The 19,614-nt window shown below is 40.4% G+C and overlaps 2 protein-coding genes across 2 annotated transcripts; both read right to left on the reverse strand.

Annotated features, from left to right (window-relative positions):
- Positions 1-4,127: 4,127 nt before the first annotated feature.
- LOC133791511 (uncharacterized) lies at positions 4,128-5,667 on the reverse strand. Its single transcript, XM_062229435.1, has 2 exons — positions 5,068-5,667; positions 4,128-4,976 (listed from the first exon to the last, which is right to left on the reverse strand). Exons 1-2 carry the CDS (start codon positions 5,665-5,667, stop codon positions 4,128-4,130), a joined length of 1,449 nt encoding a protein of 482 aa, XP_062085419.1.
- A 3,324-nt stretch (positions 5,668-8,991) lies between these two features.
- LOC133790989 (uncharacterized) lies at positions 8,992-10,705 on the reverse strand. The gene is made up of 3 exons (XM_062228858.1): positions 10,352-10,705; positions 9,891-10,005; positions 8,992-9,293 (listed from the first exon to the last, which is right to left on the reverse strand). The coding sequence occupies exons 1-3, from the start codon at positions 10,580-10,582 to the stop codon at positions 9,220-9,222; spliced, it is 420 nt and encodes a 139-aa protein (XP_062084842.1). The 5' UTR covers positions 10,583-10,705; the 3' UTR covers positions 8,992-9,219.
- Positions 10,706-19,614: the final 8,909 nt, after the last annotated feature.

Below are 19,614 nucleotides of genomic sequence, written 5' to 3' on the forward strand. Positions count from 1 at the left end.
AGCTAAATGACTTAATATTTACTCCATCAGCTCATCTAAATATATATGTATAATAATTTTGCACTAAAACTAATAATTTCTATTCTAAATGTAGCTAAGCTTAAATCAATTATGTAAACATTTTTTAATATTTTTTTTCTTTCTCTCTCTCACCCATTAGCAATTTTTCTATTAATTTTTGTCTTTTTAAATGTTTTTCTTTGACTTTAACTATTAAATAATATTTATAAATATAATATTTAAATTATGTAAAAGAAAATATAGAGTCATTAATGTATGATGTAATGTAAAAATGTAAGGTAAAATAGAAAAAGTGGGATTTTAACAATGTATTCTTATTGATAGAGCATAACACCCATTGTGACTCTTAGTACAACATATTTACTATGTTTATGTTATTTAGTATTAGAGTTGTTGACGCCATTTTTCGTCAACTTAAATAGGAGAGTAATTAAACAAGAAAATATTAAAGGAAATGAACAAAGATGAACACAAGAGGTTTTTTACGTGGTTCAACAGTTAAATCTACTTAGTCCACGAGTCTATGTTATTAGAGCTTGAGAGTTTTCTAGAAACTTTTCAGATAATAGTTGCCCAGAGTTTTCTCTCCAGAAATTAGAAATCGGTCCCTTACAAATAGAGCTTCCTTATTTATTTATAGAGAAGGTTGCAGAATTCATTCCCACATATCTCGAGAAGATATTATGTTAATCAATTAATATAATGCTATTTAATGCATTATTTCTTACATACACGGAAACGTCCCATAAAATGTGGGATCTGATAACAGATTAAATAATATCCCTTAAATATTGGGATTGTACAACAATAAATATGTTCACATATAACTGATCCACTCAGATACGGGATTCATCAAATCTTTGAGAGCAGCAGTTGATCATGAACTCGCCGAGACTATCAGTCGATCACGAGCTCGTCGCCTAACTTTGCCTATGCTCGGAACAAGTAAACATTGACGATGTTGCCACATTCGAACTCACACATTCCGAGCTCGAATCAGTCTGGAAGGCAAGAGATGGTTCAGGGATATATACAAGTGTCACACCATGCCATTTACGAGCTCGGAGCATTTTCGAAGCTACATATCCCTTGAGTCTTCGAGGTCGCTGTTTACATAAACGGTTTAACACACGGCGACCGCGTCTATTTCGAGCTTACACCTAACAAGCCTAGATTTTGGGAACACAATCTCATGCTCGAAATCTTGGTGTAACAAGAGCACTCACACTACTTCTCTACTCTATTTTTTAAAATACCTCACAAAATCTCAACTTTTTTAATTTTAACTTAACATTTTACATTACACCATACATTAGATTATCTATTTTTTTCTATACTTTATTTAAATATTATATTTTTTTAATTCATAAAAAAACATATAATATAAGAAAGAGATGTAAAGAGGAGTGAGAAATTAATAAAAAAAATACATATGTAGCTAGATGTAACTAACGAATTGTACATATGTAAAATACATATATATTTTACCACATCTGATGGAGTTAAATTTTAGCATTTTTTAGCTAAATATGTATTTTTTTTTTTGGTAAGTAAGTCAATTTTATTTCATAAACCAAACAGTACAATCAGCAACTCCTCAAGAGGAGCCAAAACAGTAAAAAGACAAAACCATCCTATAACACCTATACACTTAATTGATCACTTAATTGATCAAACCAATCTCTATCTAATGAAGTAAATCTATCAGTATCAGTGAGAAAACTACTCACTCTCCTAATAATATCTTGTTTTATACACAAAACTGTACTATCAATAAGTCTCACTTTGGATTCCCATAACACCTCATTACGCATGCTCCAAATGTGATAAGTTGCAGCAGCCAAGGCAGTGGCGAACACACCACGCCTGAACCTGGAAAGCCTATGCCCCCGAGCCAACCATCTTAACAATCTCTGAAGATTACAAGTCAAAACCTGCCAACCTAACCAATCTTTGATCAATTGAAGGCAACGCTTACTATAAGAACAGTCAAAAAACAGATGAGAAACATCTTCAAGATTGCTCCCACAAACTAAACAGAGAGGTTCTGAAATCACTCCAAATTGGAATAATCTAGAGCAGGTTTTAAGTCTATTTAGAGTAGCTAACCACAGAATAAAAGAGTGCTTTGGTATGTTCATCTTATTCCACACAATCGGGGCCCAAAAACATGACACACAATCAGCTTGCCCAGAAATTTTCTTGTACACTCCAGCAATACTATACTGCTGCCCAAGAAACTCTTGTATCGTGAAGTGATGCTTCAAGATATTCTTGACTTCAATGACTTTCTTCCAGTACCAACTTGAAGAAGGGGGAGCCTCATAGTTCCACCAATTCTCACCTCTAAGATAAACTTCATGAATCCATTTAACCCATAGATTCTCTTTATGAGTAGCCATGGCCCAAGAATACTTCCCTAAGGCAGCGACATTCCACAGATCAACATTACGAATGCCCAAACCACCCTTCTTTTTGCTAATGCAGACCTCATCCCAAGCTACACTACCTGGCCCCTCAAAACCAGCAATCCCTTTCCAAAGATACGCCCTACAAATACTCTTAATTCTCTGTAAAACTTTTTTAGGCAGCAACATAATCTGAGCCCAGTAAGTATGAAGAGCAATAAGGATCGAATTAATAAGAGTTAACCGACCAGCAAAGGACAAGAACTTCGAACTCCAACAACGAATCCTAGCTACCATCTTCTCAATAATCACTTCACAGTCCATCAAGGACAACTTTTTAGCACAGATCGGCACTCCCAAATAACACATCGGAAGAAAACCTCTCTTGAAACCAGAAAATTGAAGGACTCTGTGCACTTCTCTGTCACTCATCCCACAAACAATAACTTCAGATTTGTCTTTATTAGCTTGAAGCCCAGAGGTTTGAGAGAATAGCTCCACACCCTTCATCAATGTGTAGATGGATCTATAATCCCCATAAGAGAAAAGAAGCACATCATCTGCAAAACAAAGGTGATTAAGTTGAAGCTCCGCACATCTCTCATGAAATCTGAAATCATTGGATCTAGCAGTCTTCTTAAGAGTTCTAGATAAGTATTCCATTCCAAGCACAAATAAAAGGGGGGATATCGGATCTCCCTGTCTAAGACCCCTTTGAGCCGCAAAAAAACCATGAAGAGAGCCATTTATCATAAGAGAAAACCGGGGAGTCCGAACACAAGTCATCACAAGCTTCTTAAAATGACTAGGAAACCCAAAAGCCTCGAACATCTCCTCTAAGAAATCCCAATCTATAGTATCATAAGCTTTCTTAATATCAATCTTAATCAGACAATTAGGTTTGGCTCCCTTCCTATTATAATGACGAACCAAATCTTGACACACCATTATATTATGAGCAATGTATCTTCCATGAATAAAACCACTCTGATTTTCAGCAATAATCTCATCTAAAACATCTCTTAAACGAGAGCTAAGAATCTTAGCCACTATCTTGTAAAGAACATTGCAACAAGAGATTGGCCTAAAATCACTAACACTTTCTGGGCAAGTTACCTTAGGGATAAGAGTAATGGTTGTAGTGTTGATCTCCTTCAACAGGGTCCCATGCTCAAGAAAGGACAAAACTGCTGAACTCACTTCGTCTCCCACCAAATTCCAATGATGTTGGTAGAAATAGCTACTAAAACCATCTGGTCCAGGGGCCTTCTCTCCAGGTATAGAAAATAAAGCATCCTTGACTTCAAGCTTCCCAAACGGTCTTTGTAAAATCTGAAGAGCACGTTGAGATAATCTCGAACTTTCTCTCATAACACACCTTTTAACTCTCTTCCTGCCTTCCACTTTAGTGCCAAGTAATTTTTGATAAAATTCTAGAAAAGCTCCCGAAACTCCTTCTACATTAGTTTGCAACCGGCCATGCATATCACGGATTTGAGTCACTGAATTTTGCATCCTTCTAGCCCGAATGCTTTGATGAAAAAATCTGGTATTCCCATCTCCTTGCACAGTCCAATTCATCTTACTTTTCTGCTTTAAAAGCTCAACATACAGCCCCTGTTTATAACCAAAATCCATTCGAGCTGCCTTTTCCTCATTCATAAGAGAGGTATTTCTAGGATCCCCATGAAGTTTCAGCTAGAAAGCTTGCAAATCCCGCTCGGCCTGAATATAAGAGACCCCAAGATCTCCCACCCGCTCCCTGTTCAGCTTCTTTAAAGCCTCCTTAACCCTCTTTAATTTGCTCACAATCTGAAACATTTCAGTGCCTAAGATAGGATTCCTCCACGCCTCTTCTACTTGGTCCTTATAACCATCATAACGCTGCCAAACTTTAAAATAACAAAAAGGTTTCTTACCCTTAACCACCGTAGTGCTTAACGAAAGAATTGCTGGGGCATGATCAAAAAGCCCCTCAGGCATAAAAAACACCTCAGCACTATAATACTCATCCATCCATTTCTGATTGGCAACCACTCTATCAAGTTTAGCCATAATCCTATTGGGAGGATCTTGCTTATTACTCCAAGTATAATAACAGCCTCTATATTTAATGTCCCCTAAACCACAAACCTCCAAACAATCCCGGAAAGCAGCTGAATGGAGAAGCCTAACCCTCTCTCCAATTCTCTCTTCCTGAGTAATCACCGCATTGAAATCACCAAGAACAATCCACGCCTCTTGACAGTTCAAACCAGCAAGATCACGCCATAACACCAACCTCCTCACTTCATCGTTAAACGCATAAACAAGGGTACAAAAGAAAGGATGCCCCCCACCATGAGGCTCAACCCAGCAATGAACCACTTGGCTAGAACAATACCGAATATCAACAGTAAACAAAGCAGGATTCCAAGCAACTATAATTCGCCCATTTGAATGCCATGCACCATTACTAGTGAAGCACCAGTTACTAAACATATTAAGGAATAAAGCTCCCAACTTCCGAGCTTTAACCCTCGTCTCTAGGAGACCCACCAACCCGATCTTATTAGCAAAAATAAAGTTCTTCACTTCTTTTTGTTTTCGGCTTTGGTTGAGTCCCCGCACGTTCCAAGCTAGCACTTTATCCATTCACCTCAGGAGGAACTCCCCCTCCTTTAGTGATAACAGTAGCTATAGCCTCCCCAATCTCACTACCAAGAACACTCCCCAAGACGTCAAAAGAATTCTGTATTTTTCCTGGACATGTTTCCTTCCTGACCAAACATTCCGCATTCTTAGTGCCTTTCATAACCAGCTGGAAACCATCGTCATCAACAATTCGAGATTTTGATTTTACCACAGTTTCTTTAACTTTAGGCACCCAAACCTTCTCCCCTTCTTGCTTCTTACATGTGACAGCATCATGTCCCAACCCCTTACAAGCAGTACAAATTGTGGGTTTCCATTCATAAGTCACCACCAAATCCACTTCTTTGTCAAGTTCATTGATAAAACTAATAACACTTGGAAATTCCTGCTGGATTGACACCTCAATCAGAATCCTAGCAAAGTTTAATTTCTCTCTGGCCTTCGTAATCGGATCCACTTTCAAAGGTTCACCCACTTGAGAGACAATCTTACAAAGAGTCTTCTCACCCCAATACTTAAGATCCAAATTCGACAATTGGACCCAAATGGGAACTTTCTTGACATCCTCTTTTTTGAAATCATCCATGGCATTCCATGGTTTCATTATCAAAGGTTTCTTATCAAAAAACATTATACCATTAGCAAGAACCGAGTCTCTCTACTCCACTGTAGAAAACCGAACAATATAAACTCCATGAGCTAATGTAGCAATCTTATCTATACCCTTATCCTTCCACACCCTCCTACAGAACCCCTCCATAACTGGTAAGGGTGGATTAGCCCCTAACACATAGCACACAACTGATGAAATCCAGAAATTAACCTCATCCTCAATATCTATGAGATCAATTTTAACTTTCTTGTCAACAAAATGGGCACCCTTACTTGATTCAACAAACAACTGTGACAAATCTTTAGTAACAGAGTCCTTAGGCCGACTGGAACCAGACCCATTCTCAGAAAACGAAGATTGATGCAGATGGGACATACCTTCCAAACCCTCAAACAGATCAATCTTTGTTGCCGCAAGATTCTCGCCAATCTCAGAGTTTCTCTGCAAATCACTGCGTACATCTGGGGGAGAACCAGCCAAAACCCTGTTATCCACTTCCTCATCATCAGAGAACACGATTGCCTCCACTCCCAGCACCTCATCTACCGATCGCACCTTCCTCGGTGCCTCCGTCACCGAAGGCCCACGCTTGGGTCTTCCTCTTTTCTTCTTCACTTTCGAGCCCCCTGCCATTGCAACAACACGTCATTATAATAGCTAAATATGTATTTTAGCTATTATAATGTGAGTGCTCTTAGAAGTAGGGTTAGAATGATGAATATTGTATTATTCTTTTTAAAATATAATTATTACATTTAATATTTTGTTTGATTTATTTTCATCATTATATGGCAAGATATTTTTTTTTACAAAATATATGGCAAGATATTATGAGGTTGAAAATGATGTAGCTAGTTGAATATAAACCACAATGTTTTACAAAGGACTACGTCGAGTAAAAATATTCAAGGGATCTTTATAAAATTAAAAGAATTTTACAAAAGTATGGGAAAATAAAATATAACTTTAGCTAAAAAAAAGAATATGAGAAATCTCTCTTTTCAATATTTTATATGGGAATTAATTTCCATATTCATATACCCAAAACATAATGAAAAAAAAAATCTCAAAATCACATAATATATCATTTATAAGATATGGTATATGAGATATATATAACTCCAGGATGCAGCTTCTCTTTTCATGACGACGAGGACCTCTTCTCTAATGTTTTCTTCTTCAGTTATATATATATATATATGGAAGACTTCTCAATGGGTACTACCCATAGATGGTTACTAACAATTATAATGATGTGGCAACATAGTGACTTGGTATAGCAAGTCACCAACAAGTAAATATTATTTTTCTACATTGATTTCGAATTTAGTTATTTCTTTTTTGTCATAATTAATGTTGTTTCTAACCAATGGGAGACACTAGGTGTATTTAGAAATTGACATGTATTTGAAAATTAAAAAATTTACAATATTATATTTTCATAATAAATACACGTTTTTCATCAGGTAACCCTTCCAAAAATTTAAAAAAATCAAAATTTATTTTTAGAAATATCAATTAACAACTATAAGTATGGACAATTGATCTTAATCCAATGGTTAATATTAAAGTAACTATCCATGAGTAGTAACCATTAATAGTACACCCATATATATATATATATATATTTATGTGTGTGTTTGTGTTAATGTATTGTCCTATTTCTGTTTGGTTCCTGAGATAATAATCATTTTAGGAGTCTGCTTAAGCCACATATCATTTAAAGTGTTTTTAAATTGGGCAATAATATAAAACAGCCAAAGATTAGATTATGACGACATCATCTAATTGTAATTATAGCACCAAAAATTATTTAAAAACATCTATGAAGTTCCTCATAAAATCCGTCCTATTATACACGAGATTGAACTCAAATTGGGTTTGTTAATGGGAGTGAAAGTTCTTAATTCTCTTTATTAAAATGTATGGGAAGTTAGGTTATACGTCTAAATCTTGTCATGAAATATCGGTTAACCGCATCATGAAATTTAATAGTTACCGTTCTTTCACAAATAACTAATTTGACAGTGTTTATCTACATATTACTAAAAAAAATCACAAACATCACTCATTAGTGTCGGTCAAAGACGTTAACTGATGTTTTATATACAATATAATTTTAGGTATCAATCTTAAATTGACGCCAAATTAGTTTTGCTTGATATTTCATTGTTTAGTGTAGTGTTTATACTTTTTTTTACCCTATGTTTTTTCTGATTACCTGTTTGGACGCTGTATTTTAAAAAATTCATTTTTGAACTTTATATTTTGTAAAATAGTTCAAATATATATTTAAACTCAATTTTAATGAAGAAAAAATTGAATATAACAATATAGTTTTTAAGCAGAATAATTTTACTTTTGTTCTGGATTGTTAGTTTGGTGAATTATTTGTGATTTCAGTTGAGAAAACTTTGACTAAAATCAGCTTTAAGGTTCTATTTGAACTATTTTACAAAACATAAGGTTCAAACATTAATTTGTCAAAATACATAATCCAAACAAATAATAAGACAAAATATAGAGTAAAAAAAAGTATAAACCCTTCAGTGTATTAATTATGTTTTGGATTTTATAAAAGTGCGTATCACTCTCGTCCTCTGTGGACTTTGGCATCCGCCATTCGTTTGGTTTGATCTTTTTCCCTCATTCCAGTCGACCCTTCCGCTGGTCTTTAGTCCATTGCCTATGGTCTCCGGTAAGTAGTCTATAGTTCACTTTCGTCTATGCCCTGCCCCGCTCTCTCTTCAACTTAGTTACTAGTACTTCGGAGTGGTGCAGACTCTCTGGCTTGGCTATTGAATGAATCTTATGCTTGTCAGGTCCACTCCTGGGTCTTCTCTTGCCTATCGTCCACTTCGGTGACTCCAACCCCGGAAACATGATCTCTTCCACTAACCTCTTCACAAAATAGTCACCTCCCTCCCTTACTGACTAAGGCTAAGGTGGTGTCAACCAAAGGCACAAGAAGTTCTCACATGAATAGACGTTTGAATATTCGCTCAGTACTTGAACCTTGAACCTTCGATCACTCGAATTTGTCGTTCACCTTCTCAAACCGACGAAGCCTACTCGAACTTCATATTCCCTGCCACCATACCTGAATGAAGGGTTTGGGCTGCCAAATTGGATATTGATTGTGGATTTACTATATTGTTATATCTATTTTTTTTGTCGGAATAAAATCACTGATCAGATAAGACTGTATCACTAATCAGATAGATGTCTTGGTTTGGGCCATAACAAGGATTTATAATTGCCCAAAAAACTTTTCAAACCTGTATTGAACTTTGTTAGGACTCGATGAAATATTCATTTCCCTGAAGAAAAAAATGCATTATTTTTCTTCTGGCAAAGTTGTTCGTTTTAACCCAGACCGCAAAAATGTGATAAAGTAGCATTTTCGAGTTTGACTCAGCAAAAACAAAAACATAAGCTAGTGAAGTATTTTTAATATCTAAAGCCATCATAGACTGGAATGTGAAAAGAATTCTTAATACACAAGCAAACATCATTTGCTACATCCCTTCATGTTTGCTCGCATCAACGAACTTTACGAGCTCTCTCTTCCTGTCCTATACCAAGAGATCTCTGAGCATTTGCAATACCTTCGGGATCTACAGTATGGAAGATCATATTAACAAGGTCATGAGTTGAGTAAAGAGTAGTAGCATGATGAGATAATTACAAAAGCATTAAATGATTTAAGTATGCTTGCAATCTAAGACAACGGAAGGGGAAAATGCCACCACTCTAAAATCATATGGCCAACTGATTGAGTAGAAACTACGAGGTGAAGACAAGGACACAACATGAGACATACAATATATGACATTATATCAAGCGACTAAAAATCATGGTTAATAATGAATCAATGCATAACAATCATGAATCACTCTAACTCACAACCCACAAGCCAGACATTTCTGTTCTTGAAAAGAATAGTTCAAATATTGCACCCACATTAGTTCATATTCAATTCTACATATACAGATCATACTTTTATGCTTCAGCAATTAAAGATTCATTGGTATAGCATGCTCTGTTCAGTCAGACTTAATAGTGGATTAACAAGAAATAAGGATTTTGCTTAAAACTACTATTTAGAAATTGAAACTTTTGTGTGATTCCATTAATAATATAATGTTTTGTCTTTGTGTATCTTCCATCTTCTGAACTCTCAATCAAAGCATAGGCAAATTGACATGACTTACCGAAGAATTGCGTGAAAATGCGAGTGAAGAAGCTCAAGTTGCGGGAGACATTGTAAGCCATGACAGGTGGAAGAGGCTTGACAATGGTGTCAATACTAAAAACTCGTTGAAGGAACTGCAAGCCAGGATGGGGAAGTCACATAGTAAAGGGGAAAAAAAGATTTAAAGTTCTCCTCAACCAATTATTCTCGAAAAAAATAAGCAGTTTCCATCAATCAATAAAGATTGTTCATTGCATTCCTAATCTGTTGCGCAAAGAATATCAATACCAACACCAATCCTACCCGTTATTCCCTAAGGTAAAATAATGAAATGGGTACCAAAAAAAGAAATGAAATTATCATAAATTTCACAAAATTTATCAACTGGGTATTCCTTTAAACACTGACTATGGTGCTAATTCAAAATGTAGCAGCGAATACGAAGAAACCCAAATTAAACGACAAGTAGAGAAAAATAACCTGAAAATTTCGCTGAAAACTGTAACGGAGCTCGGGGTCGATTTCGGTAAGGGAATCATCGGGGTCTTGGTCCTTGGAGCGAGGTGACTTCTTACCAGGGACATGCATAGTTGAGGTGCCCCCTGGCTTGCTTGTTACCTTGAGCTTGGCGTTTTTGAACTCGTCGTTGGCCTCCTCGTTGACCCTCCATGGAGCTGAAGCCATCAGCTCCTTCTTCCTTGCCTTCGTCATTCTTCTCTCCCTTTCCCTCTCTCTAGCTATTCACGATTCTTCCTCTTCTTCGCTCTGGCTATGGCTAAGAAGTTTGGGCCACGTTTGGCTGAAGTTTTTTATTTAAGAAAAAGATTGTCCCCTTTGTTAAGGAAAATTTCATGCTATATGAATGATAATATATTTAAATTAAAAAATATGACACCATTAGTGGGAAAGAGAAATTTGACTATTGATGTATAAAAGTGGCAGAGAATAATACCAAGCTAAAAAAAATCACATTTTTATCCTAATATTACATTGGATTCCTAAAATACCCCTATCATAAATTTCCTTCTCTTTTTCTCCTATTCCCTTGAACTTAAGACTTGATTTGGTGAGAATTAGGGTGAGTTGGCTAGTTTTTGGGGTTCTAACACTGCTTAAGGTGTATTAGAATGATTATGGGACTCAACTTTGATTTTGGGGTGTGTTTAGAATGATTTTCAAGGAAGTTAGCTCGTAAAATTGCATGGGATTTCTGGGTTTCGAGCTTTAGTCGCGGCCCGCTTGAGTTTATAGGCCAGGGGATTTCGAAAAAATTGCCCAAGCGCCGCGACGCAAGGTTTAGGCGTTGCGGCCCTTAAGGGGGGCTGGGCCGCGGCCCAAATGCAAAATTTTGGTTGTTTAAAGGATTTTAGCTCGGGAGCTCAAACGTTAAGGCTCGGAAAGGTTTCTACTACCCAGTTTGGTAGAATCCAAGGTCTCGGAGGCTAGATTTATGTCTCGAGGCAATTTATTGGATTAGAATTTGATGAATGACTATTATAAATATGTTGTGACTAGGTTTTCAACGAGGCTCGTGTTAGAGGACTGTGCTTGGGATTGCGGTGCTCAAATAACTTGGGACACAGATAAGAAAAATGTTGTACCCGTAGAGCAAGGCGTGGCCTTATTGTTTTTATTGCAGGGCATGGCCCTATCTGATTGAATTGTCAGGCGTATCCCTATTGTTTATGTTTAGTATATGTGTGAATATTTGTTGATATTATGCTATGTAGTGCATATTTGTGAATGAACGGTGAAGGTGGAGAACTGGGAAGGCCAGAAATGGTGAAGGCTAAGAACGGCAGGAAGCCAAGTACGACAAGGGATCGGGAACGGTGTTGAGCACACAGAGTGCAAAGCCGAGTACAACAAGGGGTCGGGAACGGTGTTGAGCACGCAGAGTGCAGGCCGTTAGGGTGAGACCCTCCTAGGATGTTGGAATCATCTTCTTGGGGAAGACCATGAACCCAGGGCCTAGTAAAGCGCCTGGGACGGCATGACCGCTATGTGTTTAGCATGTTGGCTGCTTTGTTATATGTTGTTGATAGATATGCATTTGTGTTGAGTTTTCTTGCTGGGCTTCAGCTCACGGGTGCTCTATGGTGCAGGTAAGGGCAAAGGAAAGGCCGACCAACCATGAGTATGGAGAGCGTGGAGCGACGGGTACATGTTCGGCCTACCTGGCTGCCACGGCCAAGGTTATTTTGGGAAGATGTAATGTATTGGTATAGATTTGTCGCCTAAGTCGACCTTAAATGTATTTTGGGATCCCAAATGTTTAACTCTATACAATTTCAATGAATGACCACGTTTTTACATTAAATGTCTTTAAACAACTTTTTATTCCAGTTTAGCTACACTTTTAACCTAAAACCTTGATTAGCGAGCTAATGGCACGTTTTTAACTCACTTAGCAATGACTCTAAGGAAGTAGGGCGTTGCAACTTGGTATCAAAGCGAGCCAAGGTTTATGATTCCTGTAGATTGACCGAACATGTACGTTCACTGCCAGTGACAAGCTCGACTCAGGGTTGGATGGTAATTATTGAATTATATGCTTGATTGTTTGTTAAAGTGCCATGTTTGCATGATTATTTTTATAGAGCGTGATGAATGAGTTGACATATGCATGATGCTAGGGCATGGCCCCTTGATTATTGTATGTAATCTGTGTTATGTGGATTGCTGGTTGTGGTTGGTTGTGCAAATTAGGAGGTGGTTTTGGATGTTGTTATCATGCCTGATGAGCGGCGTCATTGATTGCAGGCATATTGTTGTGATGCCTCGGCGATCAATCAGACTCAGCGACAATAGGGCTGAGGATGACAACCAGGGTTAGGACCCTCCACCTACCCCACCGAATCGGCAACAATTATTTGCCGAGATGGAAGCTAGACTTCACCGAACAGAAGAAGAGCTTCGATAGTTGAGGCAACAGGCCCTTCCTCAGAGCATTGGGTTGCAAGTTCCACAGGCTGTGGCACTAGTCCCAGCCCAGCCTGGTGTGGAAAATAGATGGGAACCTTTGTATGAGAGGTTCAGGAAGAAGCACCCTCCCACTTTCGAGGGTGGACCAGACCCACTGCGGGCAGAGCAGTGGATGAGCATGATTTCTTCCATCCTGGATTTCATAAGGGTGGAAGGGAATAAGAGAGTAGCTTGTGGGATTTTGCGTCGCAGAGAAGGAGTGTCGCAGTTATGACTTAAGAAGAGTTCAGGAACATTTTCAATGAGAAGTACTACAATGTCACAGTTCGAGCTGCGAAAGTTGATGAGTTTACCAACCTAACTCAAAATCGAATGACAGTTACTGAGTATGCCTTGAAGACCGGTTGGCGAAGTTCGCGCCGGATCTGGTGCCGACTGATATGACACAGAGGGATCGGTTTGTGCGGGGATTGAATGTCATGATTGCCCGTGATATCAAGATAACCTTGGATTCAGGGACTACCACTTATGCACAGGTGGTGGATAAGGCCCTTACAACTGAAGGGGCCGAGGATCGAATATGGAGAGAGGGCGCTGCTAGGCACAATGTTCGGAGGACGGTGCCTCCTTTCACTGGATCTAGTCGAGGTAGTGGCCCCATTGAGCAGAAGAGAAAGGCCTAGACTCTTTTGTTCCTCCTGGCTTAGATAGGAGGGCACGAGGTGCTTTCAGTGGTTGTTAGGGCAGGGTAGACAACTGGAGGAGTTTTGAAATGCCCTACTTCCTTAGAGCCGTTACTAAGTGAGTTTAAAAAACGTGCATTCAACTCGCTAATCGAGGTTTTAGGTCTAATAGTGTAATTAATCCATAAACAGAGGAAAAACTTTAGAAATAATTCCATTTCATTGAAAATCATAAAAGTTTAACACTTGGGATCCCAAAATATAGTTTAGAAATATTTAAAACATATAAACTGAACCAAGTCGACTAAACGAAAAAATCTAGGTTTATTTACAAACGTCTCCCAAAACCCACTGGCTGTGGCAGCCAGGCTGGCCAAACATGTACACGCCGCTTCATGCCTGCTACACTCATGGTTGGTTGGCTTCTCCTTGCCCTTACCTGCACCACAGAGCATCTGTGAGTCGAAGCCCAGCAAGAAAACCCACAAATAGATAACATATGCAAAACATACACCAAGCATATAGACAGGCCATCAATAGGCTAAACACATACGGCCTAGCCGTCCCAGGCGCTTTACCAGGCCCTGGGTTTGCGGTCCACACCGTGAGGATATCCCAGGTATCCTTTAGGGACTCGCCCTGGCAACTCGCACTCCACGTGCTCAACGCTGCTCCCGGCCCCTTGCCGTACTCGGCCTTGCACTCAACGTGCCTATCGCCATTCCCGGCCCTTTGCCGTTCCCGGCCCCTGCCGACCTCGGCCTACACCATTCCCGGCTCTTGCCGACCATTTACACAATTGCACTCATATCATATTAAACAAGTACATAATACTAGCAAATACAATCAAAGGGCTACGCCCTGCAATTCAAACACATTGGGCTCAGCCCTGCATACAAGCTCTATGGGAACAAGGGTTTTCTTACCTGAGTCCCGAGCTCTCCGAGCACCGATGTCCCGAGCACAGTCCTCTAACTTGAGCCTCGTTGAAATCCTAGTCACAACACATTAACAATATCCATCCATCAAATTCTAATCCAATAAATAACTTTGAGCCATAACCCTAACCTCCGGGACCTTGAATTCTATCAATCCGGGTGATCAAATCTATCCCGAGCCTTAACCATTAAGTTCCCAAGCCTAAACACCCTTAAAAACACAAGCTGGCACTAAGAGCCGCGACCCTACCCACAAGCGCCGCGGCTAGCCTCGAAACAAAGGCTAACACCTCACTGACACCCACACGGGCCGCGGCGTGCATCACCAAGCGCCGCGGCGCGCATGAAGCTTCTCAGCCTCCCATGGCCGCGCGCGCACACGGGCCGCGGCATGCCCATCCTAGGGCCGCGGCCCTCCTCTCCAAACCCAGAATTCTTCACCTTTCTCCTGCATTTTCTTCAAACCAACTCATCCTATAATTAAGCTAACAGTTCCAGACAATCAACACCAATATTCTAGCCTAGTTTCAACATCAAAACCCATCAAAACCTGCTCCAAAACTCAACTAAGATACCCAAGAACAAATCAAATTCTACCCACATGCATAGCCTAGAAACACAACTGAAATTCAAGCATAATTCCCATAGTTAGAGTTTACCTTTTGCTGAGTTTAGTCTCTGGATTTGATCCTTAATCCTCAAGCTCCTAGCTCCCAAGATTTCCCAGCTGAATTCCTCTAGCCTCTAGCTAACCTCTCCAAGTTCCTCCTTAAGCCTCCAAAGAAAAGAAAACCACTTCAAGGGAGAGAGAGGAGGTGAGTCGGTTTCTGAGAGTTCTATAAAATTCTAAGGTTTGTTTTATTCAACTTAAGTCTATGTGGTTACCTCAAGGCTCGGGGTACCAAAACGTCCCCGATGGCAAAATGGTAAATTTCCCCAATATTCCCTCCTAGACATTCTATCCTCAAATATATCTCCAAATATTTATTTTCATAACCCGATAACCCCATATAATAACTAATACCCAAATTACCCCTCGACTCACCCCGAGTCGGATTCTCAACCCCGTTGTGACTTCCTGGCTAACCGCTCCCCAGGACTGTCTCGGATCGTGCTGCACAGTCATATCACATATATATCGCATTTATCACATATATACCCCTAATATCCAGACGAGGCCCACATGCACATTTAACTCAACTAAACATGCATCATTGTCATATATTCACATTAATTCACATATTAACATATTAAATCATTTATTGCCCTCCTGGCACACTAATCAAGGGCCTAAGCCCTATTAGCAAATTCGGGTCATTACAACTATCCCCTCCTTACAAAAATTTCGTCCTTGAAATTACCTGAACAACTCGGGATACCACTCCCTCATCTCTGACTCAAGTTCCCATGTTGCCTCCTCAACCTTGCTGTTTCTCCACAGCACTTTCACTAAGGCGATGGTCTTGCTCCGCAAGACTTTATCTTTCCAGTCAAGAACTTGAACCGGCTTCTCCTCATAGGACAAATCCTGATCAAGCTCCAGATTCTCAAAACTTAGAACATGCGTCGAATCTGACATATACTTCCGAAGCATGGATACATGGAAAACATCATGAACCCCTGATAAAACTGGAGGCATCGCTAATCTATAAGCTACCTCCCCAACCCGTTCCAGGATCTCGAAGGGGCCAACAAATCTAGGGCTCAACTTGCCCCGAACACTAAACCGTTTCACACCCCTCATGGGTGAAACCTTAAGGAACACATGATCACCAACCTGGAATTCCACACTCTTGCATTTCAGGTCTGAATAACTTTTCTGTCGACTCTGGGAGGCGAGCATACGCGCTCTAATCTTCTCAATTGCCTCATTGGTCCCCTGAACCATCTCTGGACCCAAATATCTCCTCTCACATGTCTCATCCTAATGAATATGTGATCTACATTTCCTTCCATAAAGAATTTCGTACGGAGCCACTCCGATGGTTGCCTGATAACTGTTATTGTTCGAGAACTCGATCAAAGGGAGATACTTACTCCACGATCCCCCAAAATCTAGCACACAGGCTCGCAACATATCCTCCAATTTCTGAATCGTTCTCTCAGACTGTCCATCCGTCTGAGGATGATAAGCAGTACTAAACCGTAACTACGTGCCCATAGCCTTCTGCAGACTTTCCCAAAACTTGGAAGTAAAGGTGGGGTCTCTGTCGGATACTATCGACCTCGGAGCCCCATGAAGTCAAACAATCTCCTTCACATACAACTCAGCGTACTGTTCCACGGTATAAGTTGTCTTAACAGGCAAAAAGTGGGCGAACTTAGTATACCTATCCACAATCACCCACACCGAGTCATGCTGTCCTATAGTCCTCGGCAAACCAACCACAAAGTCCATAGTGATATCTTCCCACTTCCATTCTGGGATCCCCAGAGGCTGCAGCAACCCTGCTGGCCTCTGATGCTCAGCCTTAACCTGCTGGCAAGTTAAGCACTTGGTCACATAATCCACCACATCCCTCTTCATGCCCGACCACCAATACAGAGTTCTCAAGTCCTGGTACATCTTCGCCGTACCCGGGTGCAAAGAATAGGGAGTGGTATGCGATTCATCTAAAATCTCTCGCTAGATATCAGAATCCGTTGGAACGCAAATCTGACCCTTGTACTTTAATAACCCCATTTCTAAAATGGAAAAGTCCTTAGTCGCTCCGACTAAGGCACTCTCCCTATGACCCCTCAACTGGGATTCTTTCCCCTGCGCTTCCTTGATCCTCTCAAGGAGTGTAGACTGAAGAGTGATGTTGGCCAACTGACCAACCACCAATTCTATACCTGCTCTGGTCATCTCCTCGGCTAACTTATCAGATATATGCCTCGAACTAAACAACTGTCCTGGGCCTTTCCGACTCAATGCATCAGCCACTACATTAGCCTTCCCAGGATGGTATAGGATATCGCAATCATAATCCTTAACCAACTCCAGCCACCGCCTCTAGCGCATATTCAGGTCCTTCTGAGTAAAGAAATACTTTAGGCTCTTATGGTCGGTGTATATCTCGCACTTCTCACCATAAAGACAATGCCTCCAAATCTTGAGTGCAAACACCACCGCTGCCAACTCCAGATCATGCGTAGGATATCTCTGCTCATATTCCTTTAACTGTCTCGATGCATAGGCTATTACTTGACCAGCTTGCATCAACACGCACCCCAAACCCTGTCTGGATGCATCACAGTAAACCACAAACTTTTCATTCTCTGTCAGTAAGCTTAAAACCGGCGCAGTGATCAGTCGCCGCTTCAACTGCTTAAAACTGTTCTCACATCTGTCCGTCCAGATAAACCTTGCCTTCTTCTTTGTCAGTTTTGTCAATGGCGTAGCTATTCTGGAGAACCCCTCAACAAACCGCCAATAATACCCTGCTAAACCCAGAAAGCTTCTCACTTCAGGAACATTGCTCGGGCTAGGCCAATCTCTGACCACCTCAATCTTACTTGGGTCAACCAGAATCCCCTCCTTACTGACAATATGGCCCAGAAATGTAACTTGTGGCAACCAAAACTCACACTTACTGAACTTAGCATATAACTTATGCTCTCTCAACCGCTGTAGAACCAACCGTAGATGCTGCTCGTGCTCTGTCTCTGACTGAGAGTACACTAGGATGTCATCGATGAATACAATCACAAACTTGTCCAGATAATCCTTAAAAACCTTGTTCATCATGTCCATGAAGGAGGCTGGGGCATTGGTTAATCCAAAGGACATAACCAAGAATTCATAGTGTCCATACCTCGTTCGGAAAGCAGTCTTTGGCATGTCCTCCTCCTTAATCCTTAACTGATGATAACCTTATCGGAGATCTATCTTGGAAAACACTATTCTTCCCTGTAACTGGTCAAATAAATCATCGATCCTAGGTAGTGGGTAATTGTTCTTAGTGGTTAACTTATTTAGCTCCCTGTAATCAATAAACATCCTAAGGGATCCATCCTTCTTCTTAACGAACAACACTGGAGCACCCCATGGCGAAAAACTCGGTCTGATGAACCCCAAATCAAGTAACTCCTGCAACTGAATCTTCAACTCCTTTAACTCCGCTGGAGCCATTCTATAAGGTGTCCTAGATACTGGCTCAGCTCCTAGTACCAACTCTATAACAAAGTCAATCTCCCGCTGCGGCGGCAACCCTGGCAAATCTATTGGAAACAAATCCAGAAACTCACACACCAATCTAGTCTCACCCGGTCCAACCGACACCACCCTAGAGGTATCCACAACACTCGCTAGGAATCCTATGCAACCTTCCTGCATCAGGTCTCTAGTCCTCAATGCTGAAATCATTGGTACTCGCGGTCCACTAACTGTCCCCGCAAACACAAAGGGTACCTCCCTTTCTGGTTCAAAAGTCACCATTCTGCGCTTGCAGTCAATCATTGCCCCATACTTTAATAGCCAATCCATCCCTAGAACCATATCAAAGTCATCCATCTCTAACTCAATCAAATCAACAGACAGTTCCCTACCATCTACCACTACTAGCAATGCTCTAATCCATTTCCTAGAGACTACCAGTTCTCCTGTTGGCAACAAAGTCTGAAATCCCCTAGCATACACACCACTAGGTCTACAAAGCTGATCTATCACTCTAGCAGATACAAATGAATGGGTAGCCCCCGAATCAAACAATGCAGTATACAGAGAACTAGCACTAGAGATCTGACCTATCACAACTGAGGGGCTACCCTCCGCCTCGGTCTGTGTCAAAGTGAATACCCTGGCAGGAGCAAGACTGTCACTCTGCTTTTGCTCCTCCTTCTTAACTTGAGGGCAATCCCTCTTCAGATGACTGGCACTCCCACAAACAAAGCAGGCCCTAACCCTACACTCACCCTGATGTCATCGCCTGCACCGCAGACACACTACAGAACTTTGGCTGTTTGAAAGATTTTAGCTCGGGAACTCAAACGTTAAGGCTCAGGAAGGTTTCTACTACCCAACTTGGTAGAATCCAAGGTCCCAAAGGCTAGATTTATGTCTTGAGGCTATTTATTGGATTAGAATTTGATGAATGGCTATTATAAATATGTTGTGACTAGGTTTTCAATGAGGCTCGTGTTAGAGGACTGTGCCCGGGATTGCAGTGCTCAGATAGCTTGAGACACAGGTAAGAAAACGGTTGTACCCGTAGAG

Source organism: Humulus lupulus, chromosome 7 (assembly GCF_963169125.1).
Source record: "Humulus lupulus chromosome 7, drHumLupu1.1, whole genome shotgun sequence".
In the NCBI taxonomy this organism is placed as follows: Eukaryota; Viridiplantae; Streptophyta; class Magnoliopsida; order Rosales; family Cannabaceae; genus Humulus; species Humulus lupulus.

Bases quoted from the DNA above. Each gene is read 5' to 3' on its own strand.
- LOC133790989 (XM_062228858.1), bottom strand. From the start codon at position 10,582: ATGACGAAGGCAAGGAAGAAGGAGCTGATGGCTTCAGCTCCATGGAGG. The intron at 10,006-10,351 runs GTTATTTTTCTC...CCTGGCTTGCAG, and splicing joins GTTTTCAGCGAAATTTTCAG to TTCCTTCAACGAGTTTTTAG. The intron at 9,294-9,890 runs GTAAGTCATGTC...TCCATACTGTAG, and splicing joins CATTTTCACGCAATTCTTCG to ATCCCGAAGGTATTGCAAAT.
- LOC133791511 (XM_062229435.1), bottom strand. From the start codon at position 5,667: ATGAAACCATGGAATGCCATGGATGATTTCAAAAAAGAGGATGTCAAG. The intron at 4,977-5,067 runs GTGAATGGATAA...TTTGCTAATAAG, and splicing joins GAGGGGGAGTTCCTCCTGAG to ATCGGGTTGGTGGGTCTCCT.